This window comes from Eretmochelys imbricata, chromosome 2 (assembly GCF_965152235.1).
Source record: "Eretmochelys imbricata isolate rEreImb1 chromosome 2, rEreImb1.hap1, whole genome shotgun sequence".
NCBI classification, from domain to species: domain Eukaryota; kingdom Metazoa; phylum Chordata; order Testudines; family Cheloniidae; genus Eretmochelys; species Eretmochelys imbricata.
This window is the reverse complement of record NC_135573.1, coordinates 105666240-105692614: the sequence shown is the minus strand read 5'-3', so window position 1 is coordinate 105692614 and position 26375 is coordinate 105666240. Positions and strand designations below refer to the sequence as shown.

Here is a 26375-nt window from a genome sequence, read left to right as displayed (position 1 = left end):
TGATATCAGTGGTAGATCAATAGATGAATTTCTAAATGTTCAGTTTATAGAAGACACTTCAGCTGCATCTCTGACAACCCACATCTTAGAAGAGTTAAATGCTTGTCAGTTGAACCCGAAACAGATGGCTGCATGTGTATTTGATGGAGCTGCAAACTTCTCTGGAAGACACAGTGGAGTACAAGCTTCGCTCAGAGAAACAGTGTAACTCTGATCTCTCCAATACACACTACTGAGGCCATCTACTCCAACTAGCACTAATACAAGCTGCACAATCTTCAAAAGGCATTTTAAAAGCTATAAATTTAATGTCTTCATTATACTCTTTTTCAGCAAGAGTCTAAAAGGACTGAATGTCTTGGAAAATATAGAAGATATATTGGGACAGAAGTTCAGATTAGTTCAACCTGGGAAAATCCACTGGCTTTCTCATGAACGATCCTTGGCTGTTATCTTAAAATTACTGTAACCATTATTATTGGCTTTGGAAAGTAGCTACCAAGATGGGATGGATCTAAGTAGTGAGGCTGGAGGACTACTTTTGCTACTAAGTTCAGAGAACACAATCACCATTCTCTCTTGTAAGTCTACTGTTAAAACCACTTGGGTCAACCATCGAGGCATCTGCTACAACAGGAATAGATCTCTGTCCAGCAATGGAAGCTACACTTGGCTCAATCAGAGAGATATCCATTGAAAACATACTGGAAGAAGCAAAGACTTCAGTTCAGCAGTTGACTAATTAGGACACTTATATTAACTCCTTAAAAGAAGAAGACAAGAAGTGTTTGTTAAGCCAGCTGAAAAAGTAAAGTACACTGACTTGATTCTTACATCTCTACAACAACTTTTGGATTCCATCAACCTCTACATAGGTTTTACAGATGCCTGTCTTAAAAACACCAACCATTGAGTGGAGTGAGGCACTACCAGCAATGGGGCTACCATGTGATCAGGACTGAATAGAGAATTTGAACACAGAGTGGAATATCATATGATGAACGAATGTAGATTTGATTTCAACTTCTTTTTTATCATCACTATTGTTCGATCCAATTTTTGTGCTAGGTTTCCTGGGATGAAAGAAGTAGGAATTCATCAATTTCTGCTTCCAGTCACAACAGCTACAGTTGAGTGTTCTTTTTCCTCATTGAATAGAATTTTGTGTCCTGAAAGAAGTCGCCTTCTGCCTGATCATGAGCATATCATGAAGGACTGGAAGTATCTGACACATGAGCAGCCACCAAAAACGAATGCACTGCATTCAAGAAGTTAATTAAGAGTTGTGCAAAATTACAACAAGAAAGATGTAGATATAGTGCTTCATAGTTGGCTTGGAAAGCCAACTTTAATTTGTATGATGATTTAAAAACGTGAGTTAAATCTAATAAAATGATCGTGAAACATTTTTCAGTTTTTACTATGGTGCCATACAGCCCACCTTTGCCCTAACAGTCTCACACCTCATCACTTCTCACCCTTCCCCCTGTATTTCTGAACACACACCCTAATCTCAAATTCTGTGGAAAACACTGCAGTGAAATATTTTTTCTGTGTGATACTTTTTGATATCACATTCTGTCAGCTGCAGGATTCAGTATCAATTATCATCCTAATGTAAATAGCAGGGTAGGTTTGTTTATTTTGCTAGGCTGCTTCTCTGGCTCATTTGTTCATGGGAGAAGCCTGAATCTCTAAAGAGCTATTCACATCACCAAAAACCCCATGTCAGTTTTTCCAATAGAACTCTTTGCCTCCCCACTAAGGTTTGTCTGAGTTTGAGATCATCAGTAGCAACAGTTATAATCATCCTATGTCATGTTTTCTAGAGATCATGTGCACTTTACCAACTGCAGGCTCAGTTATGACTCTAAAGCTTGAGCAATGGGGTGGAGGAAGACAAGGTAGCGCATCTCCAAGCAATGGTGGTAGGAACAGTGTTTGTGCTGGTGGAAGCCAGGGGAAGCCCTGGGCCACCAGGAGTACTGCGGAGTGAGGCTTGTCCTCACCAGTATAGAATAGGTGTAGCAGCATACAGTCCACAAAGGGCATGGCTCCTCGGGGGTGCTCACTATAGCTGGCAGTGCCTTCTGCCCCTACCCGTTTGCCATCAGGGTATTTAGGCAGCCGCAACATTATGGCTTCTACATGTATGGGAGTGTTTGGGGGAGGGAAAAGGACTTTTTGGCCCTCTTCTAACCTCTACCACCACTAATGCCTTTGAGTGATGGCAGCCATATTTTGACACTGTAATAAACAGATAGGAACTGCTTCTGCCAGGAAAAATGTCAGGTGAGCATAGACGGTCCTCAGTAAGGGAAAGAGGAAATCCATAATACTTCTCTCTCCTTTCTACCAGCCCCCAGAGAACACAATATAGCAGCATGGTGACAAGCCCATCTGGCTCATCTTCACTCTACAGATTTCAAAATCTATTTCTGAATAAGCCCTTTCATCTCCAATGAAATATTACCCCAGGAGCTTGCTGGATCCTATGCTCCCTTTGATCAGAAACCTTTCTCAGTCAAGACCACAGGACAAGTGACTTGCTGCCTGTGCCTGCATGCTGAGTTGATTAATAGTCAAAGATCGCACCAGCATAGAAGTATATTGAAGGTGAATCCTAAGGAAATTAAGATTTTAAATTATCCTCCACATGTCCCGCATCCCACTACAACGAATCCAGCCTGGGTCGTTTGGAAGCTGAACACTTTATGCTTCCATCCCACACCACTGTCAAGTTTTAGCAAATTAGGACAAGTCAGCACATAAGAACAACCATATGTATCAATAACTGCTAATAGTAACAATTCACTACCTCTCCCATGGGTAGCAAATTCTTACAGATAGCAGTTTCACACACCCTATGGTGTAAGAAACTGCTATCTGTAGGAATGTGCTACTTGTAGCCCTGACAGGTCCTACTTTGCTAAAAACTGCTATCTGATGTAGCTAATTCCAACAGAGAGCAGTGGTACCAATGGTTTTACCCACGAAAGCTTATGCCTAAATAAATCTGTTAGCCTTTAAGGTGCCACTAGACTCCTCGTGGTTTTTGTGGATACAGATTAACATGGCTACTCCTCTGATACATGAAATGATAGAGTTCATGATTCTAAAGAGTGGTAGGAGGGAGAACAGCAAAATAAAGATAATGGATTTCAAGACGACAGATTTTAGCAAACTCAGGGAGTTGTAGGTAAGATCCCATGAGAAGACAGTTGGCAGTTTTTCAAAGAGACATTATTAAGGGCGCAAGAACAAACTATCCCACTGCGTAGGAAAGATATGCAGTATGGCAAGAGACCACCCTGTCTTAACCAGGAGATCTTCAATGATCTAAAAATCAAGAAAGAGTCCCACAAAAAGTGGAAACTCGGTCAAATTACAAAGGATGAATATAAACAAATAACACAAGTATGTAGGGACAAAATTAGAAAGGCCAAGGCACAAAATAAGATCAAACTAGCTAGAGACATAAAGGGTAACAAGAAAACATTCTAGAAATACATTAGGAACAAGAGGAAGACCAAGGACAGAGTAGGCCCGTTACTCAATGAGGGGGAAAAACAATAACAGAAAATGTGAAAATGGAAGATGTGCTTAATGACTTCTTTGTTTCGGTTTTCACCAAGAAAGTTGGTGGTGATTGGACATCTAACATAGTGAAAACCAGTGAAAATGAGGAAGCAACAAGTTAAAAATTACTTAGACAAATTAGATGTCTTCAAGTCACCAGGGCCTGATGAAATGATTCCTAGAATAGTCAAGGAGCTTACTGAGAAGATATCTGAGCCATTAGCAATTATCTTTGAAAAGTCATGGAAGATAGGAGAGATTCCAGAAGACTAGAAAGGGGCAATTATAGTGCCAATCTATAGAAAGGGAATAAGGACAACCCTGGGAATTACAGACCAGTCAGCTTAATTTATGTACCCAGAAAGATAATGGAGCAAATAATTAAGCAATCAGTTTTCAAACACCTAGAAGAAAATAAGGTGATAAGTAACAGTCAGCATGGATTTGTCAAGAACAAACTGTGTCAGACAAACCTGATAGCTTTCTTTGACAGGGTAACAAGCCTTGTGGATGTGGGGGGAAGTGGTTATCCTAGTAGATCTTGACTTTACTAAAGTTTTTGATATTGTGTCGCATGACCTTCTCATAAACTAGGGAAATGCAACCTAGATGGAGCTACAATAAGGTGGGTGCATAACTGGTTGGAAAACCACTCCCAGAGAGTAGTTATCAGTGGTTCACAGTCATGCTGGAAGGGCATAACAAGTGGGGTCCTGTAGGGATCAGTTCTGGATAAGTTTCTGTTCAATATCTTCATCAGTGATTTAGATAATGGCATAGAGAGTACACTTATAAAGTTTGTGGACGATATTAAGCTGGGAGGGGTTGCAAGTGCTTTGGAAGATAGGGTTAAAATTCAAAATGATCTGGACAAACTGGAGAAATGGTCTGAAGTAAATAGGATGAAATTCAATAAGGACAAATGCAAAGTACTCCATTTAGGAAGGAACAATCAATCAGTTGCACACATACAAAATGGGAAGTGACTGCCTAGGAAGGAGTACTGAGGAAATAGGTCTGGGCGTCATAGTGGACCACAAGCTAAATATGAGTCAATAGTGTAACGCTGCTGCAAAAAAAAAAAAACAAAAAAACCCCCCAAAAATGGAACGTCATTCTGGGATGTACTTGGAGGAGTGTCCTAAGCAAGACAAGAGAAGTAATTCTGCTCTACTCTGCGCTGATTAGGCCTCAACTGGAGTATTTTGTTCAGTTCAGGGCACCATATTTCAGGAAATAGGTGGACAAACTGTAGAAAATCCAGAGAAGAGCAACAAAAATTATGAAAGGTCTGTAAAACAGGACCTATGAGGAAAGACTGAAACATGATAACAGTTTTCAAGTACATGAACGGTTGTTACAAGGAGGAGTGAGAAGAATTGTTCTCCTTAACCTCTGAGGATAGGCCAAGAGCAAGGGAGGTTTAGGTTGGACATTAGGAAAAACTTCCTGTGGAGGTGATTAAGCACGGGAATAAGTTGTGGAGGGAAGGGAATCTCCATCCCTGGAGATTTTTAAGAGCGGGTTGGACAAACACACAGCAGGAATGGTCTAGTTAATACCTTGTCCTGCCATGAGTGCAGGGGGCAAACGGCTACCTGTAGGACTTTGCTGCATGAGGCAGCAGTTTTTTTGCAACAGTAGTTTCTTACAACCCGCTGCAGGCAGTACATTTCTACAGGAAGCCGTTTCCAGGCCACCAGCGGGCGCACAAAGAGCCCAGGGCCAGGCCTGCCGACTGGGGAGCTGCTGGGGCCCGGGGATCCGGCTCCCGCTGCCCAGCCCGCCCCTCGCTCCCCGCCGCCGCGCGGCCATGGCGAGCTGGCGGCTCCCCTGGACCCGGCTGCGGCTGCGGGCGGCCCCGCGCCTGCTCCCGGCCCCGCTCCGGCGCAGCGGCTCCGGCCCGGCCCCGCCGCGTCTGCCCGGCGCCCTGGCGCGCTCGGGCGGCTTCGTGGGGGGCCGCTGGGTGCAGGCGGCCGCCGCCTTCCCCGTGCTGGACCCGGCCAGCGGCGCCGAGCTGGGGCGGGTGGCAGACTGCGGCGTGGCCGAGGCCCGGGCCGCAGTGAGAGCCGCATGGGAGGCCGGGCCCGGCTGGAGCGCGGCCCCCGCCAAGGTGAGAGCCCCAGGGGAAGCGAGCGGGACCCGGCCGGGCGAGGCAGACGCGGTGAGGGGAAAGCCCGGCCCAGGGAGCCCCCCCCTCCGCGCTCTGGGGGACAGGGACCCACAGGCGGGAGCTTTGAGGGACGGTGTCCCAGGCTGCAGTCAGGCCCTCCCCCACCCCCTCGAGGGTGAGCGGGACACGGCAGGACCTTGGGAGAGTGTGATGTACTCTCCAGGTGCGCCCACGGCATGCCCGCCTCTGCGGCTGTGACCCCGCAGGAGAACCAGGCCGGCTGCCCCCTTGGCGGGCAGAGCGCAGGGCAGGGTTGGGAGCTTAAAGAGCTGCAGTGGGCTTGATTCAGCTGCCTCTGTTCTTGTGTGTGGTGTATTTAATCCCATACTTCGCCTGGAAGCGCTTTGGGGCAGGGACTGGTGATGTGCAGCAGCAGGTGCAGGCCAGGGAGGGTCTGACAGGCCTCTAGGGACAGCTACTAATAGGTCTGTCATTAATATGAGGGGTTGGTGGAGACAGTTAGTAGGTGGTGCTTTAAATTTAAAAGCTGGCTTGAAGGCCACAAGTCACCTTACACATATCTTAGAACAGTGGTTTGCAACTCACGGTACAGGTACACCTCGGAGGGGCAGGGGGGTACACAGAGGTCTTCCTTGGGGTTACATCAACTCATCTGGTTATTTGCCTAGGGAAGTCAGTACAGACTAAAATTTCGTAGAATAACTTGTTTATACAGCTCTGTATAGAGAGTGTGGCTCTTTCAAGACTTCTGAACGCATGCTCCACACCTCGTCCCTCTCAGATTTTGGAAGGCACTTCAGATTCTTAAAGCTTGGGTCGAGTACTGTAGCTGTCTTTAGAAATCTCACATTGGTACCTTCTTTCTGTTTTATGAAATCGGCATTGAAAGTGTTCTTAAAATGAACAACATGTGCTGAGCCAGCATCCGAGACTACTATAACATGAAATATATGGCAGAATGCAGGTAAAACAGAGCTGGAGACATACAATTCTCCCCCAAAGAGTTCAGTCACAAATTTAATTAAACCATTATTTTTTTAACAAGCATCAGCAGCATGGAAGCATGTCCTCTGGAATAGTGCTGAGGCATGAAGGGACATGAATGTTTAGTATATCTGGCATGTAAATACCTTGCAATGCCAGCTACAAAAGTCCCATGCCAATGCCTGTTCTCACTTTCTGGTGAAATTGTAAATAATAAGTGGGCAGCATTATCTCCTATAAATGTAAACAAACTTGTTTGTCTTAGCGATTGGCTGCACAAAAACTAGGACTGACTGGACTTGTAGGCTCTAAAATTTTACATTGTTTTGTTTTTCAGTGCAGTTATGTAACCAAAAAAACCAAAAACAAAAAAACAAAATCTACATTTGTAAGTTGCACTTTCACGGTAAAGAGATTGCACTACGTGTATGAGGTGAATTGAAAAATACTATTTTGTTTCTTTTTACAGTGCAGATATTTAATCAAAAATAATATGAAGTCAGCACTGTTCAGTTTGTATACTGTGTTGTAATTGAAATCAATATATTTGAAAATGTAGAAGAACATCCAAAAATATTTAATAAATTTCAATTGCTATTGTTTAACTCAAAAATTAATCGTGATTAATCGCAGTTTTAATTGCACTGTTAATCGCGTAAGTTAACTGTGATTAATCGACAGCCCTAATTTTTATATCTGATTTTGTAAGCAAGTAGTTTTTAGGTGAGCTGAAACTTGGGGTACACAAGACAAATCAGACTTCTGAAAGGGGTACAGTAGTCTAGAAAGGTTGAGAGCCGCTGCCTTAGAAAAAGTGTTTTTTGTTTTTGTTTTTTTCAAAAGCATGTCCTCCTTTTCTCATTAACTGTTTATAAGCAAGTAATCCTTTACATACATTTAAAGCATGTGAAACTGGCTGCCACAAGATATTGAGGCCAAGGGCTTATTAGTTTCAAAAGAGGTAGACCTGTATACAAATAGTCACAGTGGGGAGAATATATATATGAGTACACACACACGGATTTTCCTCTGAAGCACCTGGTACTGTCTGAAAGAAGTTGACTGACTGAAAGGACCATTGTCTATAGTGGTATCACTAGCCCTCCAATACAATTTTGAATTCATGTCATCCTTACTCCGTTATCTTTTTTCTATTTGAACAGCACACATTCATTTATACATAAAGTATGAAGTTAATTCAGTTTAGTAACATTCTTATCTATAAAAAGAAAAGGAAGATTTGTGGCACCTTAGAGACTAACAAATTTATTTGAGCATAAGCTTTTGTGAGCTACAGCTCACTTCATCGGATGCATTCAGTGGAAAATACAGTGGGGAGATTTATATACACAGAGAACATGAAACAATGGGTGTTATCATACACACTGTAAGGAGGTATTTTTTTTCCTTGCCTAGGAGAGAAGTGTGTTACTTCGCAAATGGTACAGTTTGATGATGGAGAATAAAGATGACCTTGCTAAGATAATTACAGCAGAGAATGTAAGTTTTACATGTAAAAATGTGCTAATTTCAGCATCTTTCAGGCCTCTTTGCCAGCAAAGGACCCCTTTGGCAACAAAGGGTCTTATCCTGAGTGGTAGTATGTACCCACAACTCCCAGGCCTTAAGCAAGAAAGGCATATTAGCTATAGAATTTACCATGTAGGGCCTGATCTAAAGCCTGTTGAAGTAATGGAAAGACTCCTATAAATCCTTAGCCCAGACTCTGTCCAAAATGTATGTAACCTGGAATCAAAGTGCCATTTACTGTGCCTAGCACAATGACGAAGGCTCCTAAGTGCCATGGTTACACAAATAATAATAAGAGTAAAAATAATGACTTAAGTGACTTTTTTCAATCACTTTGGTGTCTTTGAAGTATTTCTGCATTGTGATTTAATCATAGGGGAAGCCTCTGAAAGAGGCAGAAGGTGAAATTCTTTATTCTGCCTCCTTCCTGGAATGGTTTGCAGAAGAAGCTCGTCGCATTTATGGTGACATCATTCCACCTTCTGTGAAAGATAGAAGGATCTTGGTGCTGAAACAGCCTGTTGGAGTGGCAGCCATTATCACCCCTGTAAGTGCAGCTGGATCTGTCAGACTGATTAAGGGCTAACTTAGGGCTTTTGGCTCAGCTCTGAGAATGGGGTAGCATATACTGCCATGGCCCAGGAGAAATCCCCCTGAATCCCCCCTGGCCTTTTTCTGCTCCCCACTCATTTGTTCTGGGTGGACTTTACTCCCCTGCATGGCCAAGTGGGACAGAGCACACGCTCTAGATAAGATATGAGACAGTTACAGCATTGGTCTGGATGCGTTTCTACATTGAGTTACGTATCATGAGACAAATAATGGCTTTTTCATACTGAAAATACATGTCATGTTTTTGGTTTTCATGTTCCTAGGGGTATGGATTTGTTTCCTCATATCTTTTTTCTCCACCTACTCTTAGCAGCAGCTGCACCCCCAAAAGGTTGAAGTTTTTGAGTTAATATAGGTAGTACCAGTTTCTCACAGATGTAGAAATCTCTCTGCCATTTAATTAGTTGAATTTTTAGAGCATAAGAAAATTAGTAGTGGCATTATATACACAGTATTTTGTAAATGCTGCCTCTTCTCCCCTTTTCTATTTTTGAAAAGTATTTAAATGTGAAAGTAAAGCAAAGTCTCATTCTTATACAAGATTTGTTTTGATTCTTCCTAGGAGTTGCAAAAAATAGCTAGTTATTTGGGCAGAGAGGGAAGTATGCAGCTTTTCTGATTTTTCATTGTATATTTCTCTCCACCTAGTGGAATTTCCCCAGCGCTATGATTACACGAAAAGTTGGTGCAGCTCTGGCAGCAGGCTGTACTGTGGTGGTGAAGCCTGCGGAAGACACACCATTATCAGCATTAGCACTTGCTGAGGTGAGCTTTTGCGCTGGTATTACATTAGCAATGGATTGTATCTCACAGTAGCAGTATGTAAACAGAAAGTGAAGTGGCATTCAAAATAACTCTTGGCTACAGTCTCACACAGAGAGAGTACAAATTTATTCTGTTAAGATGGTGGTTTAGATTTAATAGTTACCTTTAAAATAAATAAAAACGTTGGAATATATTATGGGCATATTAGGAGATCTTCCAGCATTGGCCTAGCTTTGCAAAAGTCAGCTTTAAATTTGAATATCTTTGCTTTAGTTGATGTCAGCAACAGCCTATAGCAATGCCAACATGTAATGTTTATGGAGCCCAATATTATGAATTGCAGAGCACCCTCAGCTCTCATTGACTCAGTGCTTATGTCTTCAGAGAAAATTTACAAATACATATATGAATATAAAAATATTACCTACCTGATCCTTATACAAAGTACATTATTTTGTAACTGCATATTCACTGTTTCTCATTGCAGCTTGCAAACCAGGCTGGGATTCCAGCAGGAGTATTTAATGTTGTCCCCTGTTCTCAACAACAAACCCCAGCTGTTGGGGAGGCCCTGTGCACTGATCCTTTGGTAGCAAAAATATCTTTTACTGGGTCCACTGCTACAGGAAAGGTACTTGACAAGACGGTGAATGTCTGAAGGGTTTTTACTGAAAAGCAAGGGGAAGTGTTTTGAGGGGAGAAAGGTGTATATACAACATTTTCCTTTGGAGTGGTTCTTCCCCACACTGCAACAAACTTTCTTCCTTTCTGGCTGTTGAGGGCTTCACACAAATCCCTGTTAAGTACTTTTCCTTGAATTACTGTCCATTTAATCTGGTATCTGTTAGCTTTTTAGAACAGTGGTAATCTTCATCAAATTACAAACTGGAATGATGCACAGCAGTTACTCAGGAAAGTTCAGCTCCAGAAACTGCTGTTTCAGGTTACGTGATGACTTGACTCTAATGGGAATACCTCAGAATGTGCTGCTCAGTAATGTAGTGCATTACTGAAAGAAGGGAAGGGTCATGAGGTGAAATCTTTACTTAAAGCTAGATTCTACTCCCTTTACTCTGCGAGTAGTCTCATGGAAATCATTAGGACTATTTGAGGAATAAAATACTAGTGTGGGGGGTTAAGATGGCAGAATCTTTTTCTTAACAAGAAAGGGGCATTTTCTAAAATGGTCTGAGGAGGAATGGGATGACAGCGGGAAGGGTAAAATTTAAACTGGATATCAGGAGAAAAATCTTACCAGCAAGTTTTATTACAATGTGGAATGATCTTGCAAGGGAAAGTAGAAGCAGCTCTTCCCTGAGTTCTAGTTAAATAAAGGCTGGACAAAGTAATTGTGTGAAATCTTGGCCCTATTAATGTCAGTGGGAGTTTTTCCACTGGAGACTTCAACGTAGGATCAGATTGCCTGCTTTGGCAAGGGAATGGGAAAGATGGACTATTGACTCTGTGGCGAATTTGTAGGTTCATTATGGGAGTTCAGTCCCCACCAGAGTTAGTTCCCCCTGCCTCTAAATTCTGATTTGTTAGTGAACTGATTATTTACACACTTATCCTGTTTGGTGTCTGCTGTATACTTGTAGATTCTGCTGCATCACGCTGCTGGCACTGTGAAGCGGGTTTCCATGGAGCTTGGGGGGCATGCTCCATTTATAGTGTTTGACAGCGCTGATGTGGACCGAGCTGTTGCAGGAGCTCTGGCTTCTAAATACAGAAACTCGGGGCAGGTGAGAGAATTATTTTTCTACCTTGCCTATTTCACGTTTTGGAGCATGAAAGAGCCCTATTTTTTGTGATTAAGCTATTTTTGCCTAACTTTATTTGCTTGTGAAAGGAAATATGCTGGATTGAAAAGATGAGTCTACAATGCCAGTTCAGTGCCTCTCTGCTGAAACTGCCAACAAGGGTATCCGTTTCAGATGATTTTGTCATATGGACATTTCACAAGCAATAAACTCACATGAATTCCTGAAGACAACTCTCATTTCAGGCCATTAAAGTAGACACTACAAAGTGTATTTAGCTCTGCTTTAAATTAGTGGCTCACAGTTTTGGGGCAACCAAACCTGTTTGTAAGGATGTTTGTCAGGAACAGAGTCCCCGATAATGTCATGGCAAACCTGGTGGCTGAACTTTGTGACTTTGTCCTCACCCATAACTATTTTACATTTGGGGACAATGTATACCTTCAAATCAGCAACACTGCTATGGGTACCCGCATGGCCCCACAGTATGCCAACATTTTTATGGCTGACTTAGAACAACGCTTCCTCAGCTCTCGTCCCCTAATGCCCCTTCTTTACTTGAGCTACATTGATGACATCTTCTTCGTCTGGACCCATGGAAAAGAAGCCCTTGAGGAATTCCACCATGATTTCAACAATTTCCATCCCACCATCAACCTCAGCCTGGACCAGTCCACACAAGAGATGCACTTCCTGGACACTATGGTGCTAATAAGCGATGGTCACATAAACACCACCCTATGCCAGAAACCTACTGACTGCTGTTCCTACCTACATGCCTCCAGCTTTCATCCAGACCACACCACACGATCCATTGTCTACAGCCAAGCTCTATGATACAACTGCATTTGCTCCAGCCCCTCAGACAGAGACAAACACCTACAAGATCTCTATCAAGCATTCTTACAACTACAATACCCACCTGCTGAAGTGAAGAAACAGATTGACGGAGCCAGAAGAGTACCCAGAAGTCACCTATTACGGGACAGGCCCAACAAAGAAAATAACAGAACGCCACTAGCCATCACCTTCAACCTCTCCAATGCATCATCAAGGATCTACAACCTATCCTGAAGGACGACCCATCAATCTCACAGATCTTGGGAGACAGGCCAGTCCTTGCTTACAGACAGCCCCCCAACCTGAAGCAACTACACACCACACAACAGAACCACTAACCCAGGAACCTATCCTTGCAACAAAGCCCGTTGCCAACTGTGTCCACATATCTATTCAGGAGACACCATCATAGGGCCTAATCACATCAGCCACACTATCAGAGGCTCGTTCACCTGCACATTTACCAATGTGATATATGCCATCATGTGCCAGCAATGCCCCTCTGCCATGTACATTGGTCAGACTGGACAGTCTCTACGTAAAAGAATAAATGGACACAAATCAGACGTCAAGAATTATAACATTCAAAAACCAGTTGGAGAACACTTCAATCTCTTTGGTCATTCAATTACAGACCTAAAAATGGCAATTCTTCAACAAAAATCTTCAAAAACAGACTCCAACAAGAGAGTGCTGAATTGGAATTAATTTGCAAATTGGATACAATTTGACTTAGGCTTGAATAGAGACTGGGAGTGGATGAGTCATTACACAAAGTAATACTATTTCCCCATGTTTATTCCCCATCTCCACCCCTCACTGTTCCTTAGATGTTCTTGTCAACTGCTGGAAATGGCCCACCTTGATTATCACTACAAAAGGTCCCCCCACCCCCCATTAACCTTGCAGAAGAAGCAAGTTTTAGGTGGATTTTGAAAAGAACCTGATTAGCATGAAATAATTTCACTAGTCAAAGTGAGGGGACAGCATGAGAGAAAATGCAAAGACTGGCCTGGGAGAAGGAAATGAGGATAGTAATGAGGCTGGAATCTTTGGTAGAACAAAAGTGGTGAATGGGGACATGACAATATGAAACAAGACCCAAGATATAAACCAAGACAGAGCCATGTAGCATCTTATATGCAAGGCTAAGGAATTTAGACTTGATATAGAAAGTTTTCAAAGGGGGATAATGTAGCCTGACTTGCAAAGGAACATTTTAGCAGTTATGTATTGGAGAACATCAAGCAAAAGGTTGTAGTAATCAAGGCAGGAGGAGAGAAGGGTATAGACAGAACAAAGGGTCAGAGTGAGCAGGTGTTCCTTCCCCAAACCTACAAATCCAACCTGTAAAATCCAGACCCTCCTTCATGTGGGATTTGGCTGACTTAACACAGACAACAAGATAACAGAAATATCAGCTCCTACCTTTGCTTAGATGCCGAGTCTGCTACTTAACCCACATCCTGTATCCTTTGGTTAGAGGATAACTCCCACCACACCTCCCTTGTATCCTGGTAAATACATATATCAGAGAATCCGTGGCACCCACTTAACCCTTTCGTAGCAGGATCCACACCTGCTAACAGGGTGACAGTGTTTCAGGGAAACACTTCCAGCTTGTTAGTGTTTGATTTTCAGAGTGTTGTAATGAGAGAAGGGCAAACCTTAGTAACAGCCTATGTGGGTGAAGAGAAGGCATGGAAGGAAGTGTAATGGTAACTAGTTACTGTGCTGTAAAAAATGGGAACAGCACTAAGCTTTGTCTTGTTATTCTTTCATGTTTGTTTTCAGACATGTGTTTGCACAAACCGGTTTTTGGTGCAAAAAAAGATCCACGATGCATTTGTGGAAAAATTTGCCAAAGCCATTGAAAGAGAGCTACGTGTAGGAAATGGATTTGATGAAGGAACTACCCAGGGGCCATTAATTAATGAAAAAGCAGTGGGAAAGGTATGTGTGTGTGTATGTGTGTGTGTGTGTATATATATATATATATATATATATATATATAAAAATATACCGATTTCACTTCTGAAATTGTAATTTATATTTTTAGGAAGTATTAAACACATTGTATACCCAGTTTTGTCTAATACCTGTTTTGTAAGACTATATTTGCCACTCTACCTGGAATGGTCCCTTACAGTATATGCTATTTACTTAATCTGTTCTGCCTTTCATTTTGCGGTGATGCTGGGACTACCTTTTCCAGATCTCAAGAAGAGCTCTGTGTGGCTCAAAAGCTTGTCTGTCTCATCAACAAAAGATATTATCTCATCCATTTTGTCTCTCTATATTTGCAGAAAGTATTCTCTCCTCAAAGCCCACAGTGATGTGAACAGGAGTAATTACAGCGATCATTGCCTTGTTAAACTAGGAAAAGAAAGGGGAATAATCTACCAAGAGCAAGCCTTTTTTCCTAATTATATTCTGATTGGTATTTTTTTGGAGAACATTTGCAAAAGCTTAACAGACTGTGGGGGTTGTATTGGGTATATTCATGTCTCTAGGTAGCATGACAGTTTTTGTTTTGAACAGTCTGTTTTTGTGTATCAAAACTAAGCAGAAAAATAAATTAAGGCTAAAACTATTGGGGGCTCTGAATGTGGAGTGCGACTTTTACTTTTGTTTTGCATTTGTACATTTTAGGTATTTTCCTAAAGAAAGGTGCATTTTCATTTATATAAATAGTTATATTTCTTAACATACATTTATTCAGATTCTTCATTTTTTACATTTTTTTATTATATGGAAAATGAGGAGTGGCATTGCATTTATTTATTAGATGATGATTTTTTATTCCTAATTTGTGTGAAGATGCTACAGCCCCCTAGGTGCCTATCAGCATCTTTAGGTTCATAAATATCTTTGAAAATCTGGCCCCTCTCCTTCAAATTTCTAGAATTAGTAGAGTTCATCTTCTCCCACCTGGGTTTTTTTGTATTATAGTTCATAGATTGGAAGAGGAACACAAGCTTTCCTACTTTTTCAACTCCCAGTTGGTTTCTTAATTTGGATGATCCAAAAGAAGAAAATATATTCTCTGCACCAGCTGGCTAAACTGAATCCAAAAGTAAAATTAAGGAAAAAGCTTTTCTGTACAACAAGAACTGAAAGTACTTGCATTAGGAAAAATGTCAATACCACCATTCACTCTGTTGTAAAGAATGAAAATAATATAGATATTTAATGCACCATATGACATTGACATATTTATAAAGCTTGAATTGACCTCAACAGTTAAAGATTCTCCTCCCCACCCCAATTCTCTTTACATTTAAAAAGTAGCACTCTTTAACTTACAAAAATTTGCAGATGACTCACTGGTATAAAGTAGGTTTTTTTAATTCATTTTTTAAAAATGATTTGAATAGATTGTAGTAAGTTTAGGCCTTTACCATAGGTTACCATAAATTCAAATTTAATTTTAAGGTCTTGTTTTTAAAAATAAAAATCTGATTTTATATCTTTAAAAATCCATTTTTTAAAAAGAAATCATCAGTTTTTGTCCACTCGGGCTGGTGTTCATAGAAGTTAGTTTAATGTGCGTTCTGTTCACGTTAGAGAATAGATGGAGATATGGTCTCTCCAATACCATCTTGAAGACTTGCTATTGTGGGCTAGTCTACACTGGCAGCGCTTTAACGTGGTTTGTGTGGTCATGGCAGAGAGCTCTCCCAGCGCTCTGAAAAAAACCATCTCCACGAAGGGCGCAGCTACCAGCAATGGGAGCGCAGCTACCAGCATTGGTGCACTGTCTACACTAGCGCTTTTCACGCCCCCTGAGCAAGAAAGTTGCAGTGCTGTAAATTGCCAGTGTAGACAAGCCCTGAGATAGGATAGTTTTCTTCTGTCAGTAGGTAAGCACTGCATGGTCTTTTATATCTCTCTCTGACGACGCTGACCATGAATGTGTGGCCCTGATCCTGCAAAGACTTACAGATGTGCTTAACTTTCCTTGACTTCAGCAGGACTAATAGGCGTCCATAAAGTTAAGCATTTATGTAAATCTTTACTGAATTGCAGCTCTGCATTGCAAGTTATCCTGGTTTGTAAATCTAAAATTCAGGTTATGTTCAGGAGGAGAGATGAAAATTCAGCAAAAAGGGAGGTTTTAAGCAGTGTCTCAGTCTCTAAATAAGGAGCAGAATAAACCCTTTTTGTCTAACGCCTTGTTTAATTTTGGGGAATCTTGTTGTGTATTCAAGGAAAAGAAGACCAAACCTTTACTGCTAAATGCTAGCTTGATATCTCTTGTTTTGCTCATCTCAGGTGGAGAGACACATTAGCGATGCAGTTTCTCAAGGAGCATCCATTGTGACAGGAGGGAAACGGCACAGTTTTGGAAAGAATTTCTTTGAGCCTACTCTGCTCAGCAACGTCACAACAAACATGCTTTGCACGCAAGAAGAGACATTTGGTCCCTTAGCACCAGTTATCAAGTAAGATAATCCATTCTTCAGATTAACATAGAGAGAGTTTAGTAAACTTCAAAAAAGTATTTTATTTCATGTGAATAAGTATACAATCTGCATAATTATTATTATTCTTCCACAGTTTTTTTTTTTTTTTTTGGCTTCTGATGAGATTACTTCTCTCTCTCTCTGTCTCTCTCTCGGATTTTTACTTATTAAAACTGTACCTGTAATTTTGACCTGTAAACTTTTTTTCAGTGAGATTTTTTTTTTTAAATGGCACCTGCAGTTTAACGAGGGAGGATAACAGTAAAGACCATCAATTTTCATGCTCCTTTAAGGGACCTGAGAGCTTTTGCATTTTGTCACATGACCTAATAGTTCTGTGTTTCTCTGATCCAAAGTACCCTTTGGACAATTTCCCCTCTCTAGCAGTCTTTTTCTCTATGAGGGTTTTTTTCCCCCCCCTCCCCAGTATGATTGAACCTGGTAGGACTCAGTGGGGCGAAGATTTACGAATCTTTCTCAGATGTGAGATCTTGTCAAGACAGCGAAAGTGAATGGCGTGTTTAAACCACATTAGTTGACAAGTGTTAACACATTTTAAAATTTAATGTAACTCAAGGGAAATGGCAAAAGCACCGTGGCTTGAGACCGAAAATTAAATAATAAAACACTAGAAATATACCAAGGAGAACAAACCTACATTCACTTTGTCCCATTTGCAGTGAGGCTGCTTCTCAGTATCCAGAGACCAGGAAGGCAGTAAGGATTACTTCCTTTTCCACCCCGCTATGTTGATTGCAGGTCTCACTGGTTCTCTGTTTCTTTATATTGACAGGTTTGATACTGAAGCAGAAGCTGTTGCTATAGCAAATTCAGCCAATGTGGGTTTAGCAGGTACGTTCTCCCTTTTCAGACAGATACACGACTGTGCAGCTACAAACTTGAGCTTAGTGTTGCAGTGGTGTGAGATGAAGAATTTGATTTTGATTATTTCTGTTTGCTAATAAGCACCTTCCCCAAAACCTTCTGCTGCCATTCCTTTTGATTTTTGTTCTATGTTAACAATATATTTTTACATTCATGTGACAGGATATTTCTATTCTCAAGACCCAGCCCAGATCTGGAGAGTTGCAGAGCAGCTGGAGGTTGGAATAGTTGGTGTTAATGAAGGAATAATGTCCTCAGTGGAGTGCCCTTTCGGTGGCGTGAAACAGTCTGGCTTAGGACGAGAAGGTTCAAAATATGGTATTGATGAGTACCTAGAAATAAAGTATGTCTGTTTTGGAGGCTTATAATAATTTGCAGAAATGACACAATCCACAAAGGCCTGGAAAATAATGTCCTGTTTGGGGTGGACTGTCTGTATATTAATGTGACTGTTACCCTCTTCAAATCCAAGTAATGCTGTTGTGTGACTACATGTAGAGAGAGATGTTTTATGTAGCTCTGTGCTGACACTTGTAAAACACAAATATTACTAGTTACATAGATTTAGTAGTAATGCCCAATAGTTGAATGACAGTGCCTCTTAGATGGGGGATGAGGGAGAAATAGTTTCTGTTATTTGGGTTACCTTATGTAAATAGGAAGAATTTGGAGATTTGTGCATAATGAAGATCATAATTTCTGTTCTGGAGGACATAGGCAATTTTTTTTCCTTCTGTCTCTCCTAATATTCACGCATCTGTGTAGGGAGTGGAGAAGTGTTGGGGAGGGTAGCCTGTCCTTCATGGTTTTGTGCCAAATATGCACTTAATTCTCAACTTGCTAACGCTGTTGTAGAACTTTTTCAGATTGCTTACTTTTATTAAAGTTTGCAGGAGAACTTGGTGCTTGTGAAGGGGAGGAATTAGTAGTAATGGCTGGAGCCAGGCATTCTTACAGGCTAGTGTGCAGCTATGTCAGTATACATCACTGCTAATTGCAACACCACCTGCTGTTGCAGCTTTGCCCTCTCCAGAGCAGACATCCTAACTTATGCCTAAGAGCTTAGTAGTTTCAGGAACAGATACACAACCTGTGCTACCACGTAAACAAGGGCTGTAAGTCGCAGTAGTGTGTATAAACTGGTTGCCTAATGAGTCAGTGGAGCTTGGGGGATGGCTAGCTTAGTGTGTAGTAGAGGAATGAGAGGACTGTATGCATGTTGCAGGGACACTGCTGAGCTGTTCGGGGGGCGGGGGGAGAGGGGAAAGATTTATATAAATGAGCTCCACATGACAATATATATCCATTCATTCCCCTGTGCAAGACCAGTATGACCCCACCTGGGAAAGGGAAGAGGATGGTCATCAACATAAATGTTGCCAACCAACTTTTTAAGGAGTGCTTTCCTCCCACTCCTTCAAAGAGCCACTTCAGCTTGCTCAACTACAGAGCCTCAGCAGGCGGTACTGCTCCTGCGGCTTTGTGCCTTAAATGCTACCAGGCCCTGGACTGGGCTCCTTGTCACATGGGCAGATGTCCATCGCGGAGTGGGACAAAACCCCAAACTCATCTAACTTACAACCTAATAAAGATTATATAGGTCTTCAGAGGCAGACTTTGTATGTCATCCGCTTAGTCTATGTAGCCTCAACTGAAAGCATCATTAAAAGGTGATGTAAAAGTTCCTTAATGTAAAGCAAATAATGGTGTATTAACGTGGTTTTGACTTAAAATAAGCACTTTATTCACCAAACTAAACTTCCTCAGAAGATCCTATAGAAAATTTTAAACTGGCTTTTCAGAGGCTGGGGAGTTGAAGTTGTGTGTTTTCATTTTTGGCTAACTGCTGTTTAGCCAGACTTTTACATTTAATTACAGAATGAAAGTGAGCTGACGGCTCTCTCTAGATGAATGTATCCTGTCAAATAGACAATGGTATTCAATTAAACCGAGGTAGGGGGAAATTATTTTTGGAATGACACTTAAGTTTAACAGAAAAGCAAGGTGGAGCAGAGCTTCACAGAGCCTTCGCAAGTGAACACGGAGGAGTATTGATTGCTACTCAACATTTTAAATGTTACTTAGATTATTTTTATATTACACTGGGTGTGGCTGGAGCTCATTCCTTACTGTCTGTAAAATGCATGAGTGCATTGTGCTGAAGTGATGCCACAAACAGGGTTTGGAAAGGACACTCATTGCCCTTACAGAAGTCCCTAATGCAATACATATAAAAATGAAGGCACTGAGGCTTTATCACCTGCAGTGTGTGCTTTTGGAGTTAATAAGGAGAAGACAGATGTACCTGTTCATATTAACCACTTTTAAACTCTTGTAGATGAGCATACATAGTACCCTGATTTTTTGAGAGCATTGTGTTATGGCATGTATGAAAGTAGGGCAGCTAGAACAAGGTATCTTAATCATCCATTTCTTATTCAGCAGAGGGTGCTGCACAAAAATACAGCCAGTACTTGCTACATCCCAAAGTACTATAGCTTAAATACAGCAAGCACACAGGCAGTTTTATAAGTACCTTAGACAGATGGACTCATCCGTCACTTCAGCCAGGCACTCAAATTGCACTGCTCTCATCGGTTGCCTCTATGTCAGATGCAATACTGTTGGTTGTCTTAAAATTTTGGTGTCTTGTTTTATGAGGCTGGATTTTCTTCTCTGAATAGAATTAAATAAAACTTGAGTAAATTTTTACTCTTTACCCAGCACAAGATATCTTTGAACTGTGTCTGACAACAGGAAGCACAAACCTTTTGTTACATAACTTTAACAAAAAGAAAAGGAGTACTTGTGGCACCTTAGAGACTAACAAATTTATTTGGGCATAAGCTTTCATGAGCTACAGCTTATGCCCAAATAAATGTTAGTCTCTGAGGTGCCACAGGTACTCCTTTTCTTTTTGAGAATACAGACTAACACGGCTGCTACTCTGAAACCTGTCATAACTGACAGTATCTTAGATTAACTTTAAAAAAAAATTCTTTGTCAAGGTTTCCTCCATGTCTGGACTCCAGTGTTTGAATCTGTATGGTTTTCTAGGTAATGTCTATGTCAAATAGCACAAATTGATCTTTCTTACAAATGTTGTACTCTTATCAAAAACTGTGATCCTTTAAGAAAACATAGACTTGAATTCTTACGTTTCAGTTTGATTTAGTTTGTGATTGTCTAGCTTTTTTCTCACGTAATGTGTGTTCAAAGAACGTATGCTATTTAGTAAAGAAACTGAACTGTTTTCAAGAAATAAATATCTAACACCTGTGAAAGCACTGGATATTGTGGGCATTCACTTTTCTGTGTTAAATTGATTGTTAATTAGGCTGTTTAATACTCAATTGCTGTTTAAGTCCAGGTGCCATATATATTCCAGGTGCCATTACACCCAGTAGCTTTTTAGGTCTGCACTGTTTTTTCTCTCAAGTAGGCCCAACACCATTTCTGACCACCATAGGAATGCTTTTTCAGTAAGTTACCTTACGTAACGCATTTCCCCACCAACATGCATGCCTTGACCAACTTTGTTCAATTGAGCAAAATAAGTGAAGGAGGCTCTTGATCCTAAGGCTTCCCAGAAAGTTGCTCCTGCAGAGGCAATAAAAAGTGTATTGCCATATTATGTGGCATTCAGCATGATTATAATAATAGACGCATTTGCAGTACTTAATGTGTAAAATTTGCCTGGGATCTGTCAGAACTTGAATTCTGCTTGGAGAAAGTAGCAAGCATGTTGTGCTGCACTTTGATTTGACAGTGAGGTGTACAAGTCTAATTATCTTACACGAGCCAACTAGCTTGCACTCTGCTGCATATTCACTTCCTAAGGAAAACTTGGAAAATCTGCCCTCTTCATAGACACACATTTCAGTTTCTACAATTTAGTACTGTGAAACTTGCCATTGGGCATGTCTGCTAGACTACCTCTGAAATAACTGGTATGTTTCTTCATCGTATCATGCAGGTGCTCCGTGCAGGAAATTTTCCAATCCCGTGAATAAGGAGCTCTCAGTAAGCACTGGCTTGGCACTAGGATATCCTTCCATCTTATAATGGCCATTTTCATTTGCGGTAGCCCTAGGAAATTACTTTGGCCCTCGCCCTACAATTTGACATGAGGTGCATTCTCTTTCTCCCACTGCTGAGACGTCTGGAAGACAAACTTTATAGAGAATTAAGTATGGCATACACAACTCAGAGGCTAAAGTTTAGCTGTTGTCAATAGCATCTCCTATCCAAGACCCCTTTCCCTAGGAAACTTTGAGGCAGCATTTGTCTCCAAACGACTGGATCTGGTCATGCTGTCTTGATCACCTGAGCATATTCCTCCCTGAAAGTAGTTTCACTCTGAATTGTGACTGTAAAAGTAGTTCCTTCTTACTGAGCAGTTCCGTTCCCAGGGTGTATTCACCATCATAACTGGCTGCTGTAGTGATGGATGAAAAGAGTGGGGGATTTATTTACTCCTTTTAGTATTACAGAGACACAGCATCTGGGGGGGAAGCTATACAGGGTCTTATTCCTTTCTGTTCATCAGCAGAATTGTTAATTAAGTTACAGATATGCAACCCTGTGGAAGACAATTAACTACATGTGTATCCTCTTGAAAACAATGGAGATGCACTTGTGTAAATAAATGCAGAATGTGGCCAATAGCACGCGGAAAAGGAGAATTGACTTGGTTTTCAGATCTCAGCCTGAGCTTGCACAGCTGGCAATTAGGACATTTTACTTATAAACAAATCTGATCTGTAATTGAGGCAAAAATAGGGAATCTTATGTTTTCGTTTAACAAAGTCACTTTTCAACGCTAGGATGGACAAAACTTGTTGCAGCTGGCCCTACTGCAGAATTCCTGGCCGAGTTGAAAATGCCTAGTATTTGAGAAAAGGGAGAAGCAGGATTATGCTGGCTTAAATGTTATACAGAAGGCTACAGGCCATGCCACTGTACAGAACACTTAAGAATCATAACTACTCCATCCTCTTACCTGTAGCATGGCATGGAGCTGCCACTTGCACCCACATGTCCAGGGGGATGACAGAATTGGGCTATTCCAGTTATCTGAAAAGGGCACTCTGTCATAACGATACTTAGCTCGTGAAAAAGAAAGCAGGCTTTATTTAAACAGCTAGCAAAACATTTTGATTTGAAGTGTCTGTCAATTTTATTAAAGACAATAATAAACACTCTGACCCACCCCCCCCACCCCCCCCCAAAAAAAATTCAGTCTCACAAAATGAAATATTTTTATTTCAATTCACTGAAAACTTTGAAACATTGTGTTGTCAGGTTGAATCAAAACATTTTGTCCCCTGATTTTTATGTAGTTGCCAGCAAACAACTGATTTTGTTGATTTGCACAGCTCTAGGACAGACAGCCCCTCTCCGAGAGCTGCAATTATAATTTGAATTTCTGGTTTCTTTGTCCTCTTCTTCAATATACTGAACTCATTCCTACCTCTCATATTTTCTTTGCCACTCAGCACAAAGGGTCAAAAACAATGTAACTCCTATGGTTTGATGTATGAACAGAAAAGCTAAAGCATGTAATTGTTTTTACTATACTGCTCTGACCTCAGAATTGAACCTCAGATACAGAAGAATGCAACAGCCACAAGGACACATGACCGAGCCTCTTAGAGGGAAAGACAGATCTTTATTAGGAGGGCTACATAAATGTAATAGTATCACTTCAGAAATGGTTCCAGTTATAATATATTATCATTTGCAATATATAACACTTTCTAGAGACAGATTCCTATTAGAAAGTCTGCAGTAGCTCACCCACACACGGGGCACCATGCTTCTATACAGAGGCAAAGTACTGACATGTGGCTGACATTCACTTAATTCATTGCCTATGCTACAGGGAAAAGTATTTTCATTTAAAGTACTGTCAGTTTCAAACCTTTGGGCTTTTTTCTCCCTTGCTACACCTGGATCTGACACTGCGCTGTGTTCGGAATCCTAAAGTACAACTCTCCCTTATGCTTTAGGACCTCCCATCCCCACTTTCTTATCCCACTCATCCTTCTCCTCGAGCAGGGGTTCTTACACTGGGGGTTGGGACCCCTCAGGGGGTTGCGAGGTGTCAACCTCCACCCCAAACCCTCCTCGCCTCGAGCATTTATAATGGTGTTAAATATATTAAACTGTGTGTTTAATTTATTAGGGGGGTCAGACTCAGAGGCTTGCAATGTGAAAGGGACCACCAGTAAAAAAGTTTGAGATCCACTGTCCTAGAGGGATACTCATCATTCATCTCTATTTCTCAGACCAGTCTTCCATACGTTGTCCAGCAGTTGACAATTGTCATTTTCTCTGCTCCATCACCACCCAAAACTCAAGGTCATTATAACTTATTCCCTTATCTCAACATAGCAAAGATCAAAACCCACACTTGTTATACAGGCAATACACCCACAAACTTGGACAGGAATTTTGCTTAAATGGGGGGGCCTGACGGTTTTGGCCTGTGATTGTTTGAAGAAGGCCAGAGCTGTCTGAGGAATGTTAAGCTCTAGCATTTTTGAGCTGCTCTCAGGTTTGAAGGGGTAGAATAAAGAATGGAGACAAGACATACTGTGTTGTTAAAGCCCCTGCAGATGAACCCCCCTGCATGAGCGTGTGCACTTCCATTTCCTCAAGACAATCTGCTGAATAAAATAAAATTAGCATCGCATAGGCAAGCATGTTTGGCAACACGGCAGTGTGTGCGTGGGAGGGGTCCCTGAACTACAGCTGTATCTGGTGCACTTGACAATGAGGCTGATAAAGTTCCTTTTGTCCTCCCAGAAGGTAGTTGGAAATATATCTGACAAGTGTGAAACAAGAAATGAGATAACTGGCCTTGTCAAATGTAACTTAGTCATGACCGTCAGACAACAGTTAACACTATCAGCAACAGTTCCGTTAATCCAGGGGTTGAATTAGAAGACAGAGGCTTTGCTTTTACTGTTCTTGTCAGATATGTCCAGCTAAATTTCACCTCATATGCAGAAGCACTTTGTCTGCCATGGTAAAAAGAGGTTTTAGTTTGCTTAGAGTGGTGGAGTTTTATGTTCTGTAAGTATGGATGCTCCCATGCGCAACAATTAGTGTGTGGACTTATTAAATGCCTCTTATAGTAATGAGTGAGAGCATCTTCAATATATCAGCTGCACTCAGGGCTTAACTTTGAAGGGACGCAGGCAAGAATATAGTTGCCATGCTTGTCCTTATTAACGTATTGATGCTTTCGTGTACAGCGTTAGCATCGCAACCCTCCGCTGCTTGTATAGTAGGTGTGGGAATTTTCTGAGTAGTTCCCAGCACCCTGGGGCATTTTTAATATTTTTATTTTGTCTGTCAGAGTGGATCTTGAGTGCTTCAAGTCCAGCACAGTCCATAAAAATAGGCAGACTTCCCCACTCAGTTCCACCAATGCATTTTAACCCTACCAGTTAATAGCCTTGCCCTCCCAGTTCTGGGTATTGCCTGCGCAGAGACTCGAGGAATTCAGCATTCTTAGAAATAAAAATTACACTGATCCAAAGTCCAGGGCTTGTTATATTCAGTCCTGAATGCCTGACAAAAAAGTCATGCTAGCCTTAAGGACCACTGATGATATTAACATTTGATATCACAAATTCTCAGAGCCAGAAAGGTATTAATATTTAAGTTTAAAAGGGGGAACTACGCAAAAATGAGCATGCTTGTTAGATGGAAATCAAAAGGAGTTGTCACAAGGGTCAAATGCCTGCAAGCAGAATGAGGACTATTTAAAAACACCGTAACAGAGGCTCAGACTAAATCTACACCACAAATCAGAAAAAATAATAAGAGGACAGAAAGAATGCCACCATCGCTAAACAGCAGAGCCGTGGAAGCCATTAGTGGCAAAAAGGCGTCCTTTACCATTTGAAAGTCTAATCCTAGTGAAGATTATAGGAAGGTGCCGCAAACTCTGACAGGTTACGTGTTCAAGTATCAGGCAGGCCACAAAAGAATTTGAGAAGCAACTTGCTAAAGACACAAAAACTAACGGTAAGAATTTTTTGAAGTACATCAGAAGCAGGAAGCCTCCTAAACAGACACGGGGACCACTAGAATACCAAGATGCTAAAGGAGCTCTCAGGGAAGACAAGGCCATTGCAGAAAAATTAAATGAATTCTTTGCATCGATTTTCACTGCAGAAGATGTGGGGGCGATACGGACTTCAGAGCTATTTTTTTTTAGCCACAAAATCTGAAGTACTATCCCCCACTGATGTGTCAATAGAAGATTAAACAGTAATAAGTCACCAGGACCAGATGGTCTTCACCCAAGAAACTCAAATATGAAACTGCAAAATTACTAACTGTAGTATGTAACCTATCATTGAAACTCTGTACCAGCTGACAGGATTGTAGCTAATTTAACACTGATATTTAAAAAGGGCACCCAAGGAGATTGTGACCAGTGAGCCTATGTCACTAACAGGCAAATTGGTAGAAACTGTAGTGAAAAAAAGAATGATCAAGCACATCAATAAGCACGATTTGTTATGGAAGAGACAACAGACTTTTGTAAAGGCAAGTCATGCCTCCACCAATCTATTAGAATTCTGAGGGCATCAACAAGCACGTGAATATGGGAGAGCCAGTGGATATAGTGTACTTGGATTTTCAGAAAGCCTTTGACAAGGTCCCTCACCAAGGCTCTTAAGGACACTAAGTAATCACGGGATAAGAGGGACAGTCCTCTCATGGATCAGTAACTGGTTTAAGCAGAGGTGGGCAAACTACAGCCCGTGGGCCACATCCGGCCCCTGGGACCCTCCTGCT

At 41.4% G+C, this 26375-nt stretch overlaps 1 protein-coding gene across 1 annotated transcript; it reads left to right on the top strand.

The window, feature by feature from the left end:
• Positions 1–5287: 5287 nt before the first annotated feature.
• On the top strand, positions 5288–20842 carry ALDH5A1 (aldehyde dehydrogenase 5 family member A1). Its single transcript, XM_077810566.1, has 10 exons — positions 5288–5692; positions 8114–8197; positions 8604–8774; positions 9488–9604; positions 10092–10235; positions 11203–11346; positions 13999–14157; positions 16480–16649; positions 17464–17522; positions 17718–20842. Exons 1-10 carry the CDS (start codon positions 5393–5395, stop codon positions 17921–17923), a joined length of 1554 nt encoding a protein of 517 aa, XP_077666692.1. The 5' UTR covers positions 5288–5392; the 3' UTR covers positions 17924–20842.
• Positions 20843–26375: the final 5533 nt, after the last annotated feature.

Excerpts from the sequence above, each read along its gene's own strand:
- ALDH5A1 (XM_077810566.1), top strand. The coding sequence starts at position 5,393 with ATGGCGAGCTGGCGGCTCCCCTGGACCCGGCTGCGGCTGCGGGCGGCC. Across the intron at positions 8,775-9,487 it reads TGGCAGCCATTATCACCCCT|TGGAATTTCCCCAGCGCTAT; the intron begins GTAAGTGCAGCT and ends CTCTCCACCTAG. Across the intron at positions 9,605-10,091 it reads CAGCATTAGCACTTGCTGAG|CTTGCAAACCAGGCTGGGAT; the intron begins GTGAGCTTTTGC and ends TTCTCATTGCAG.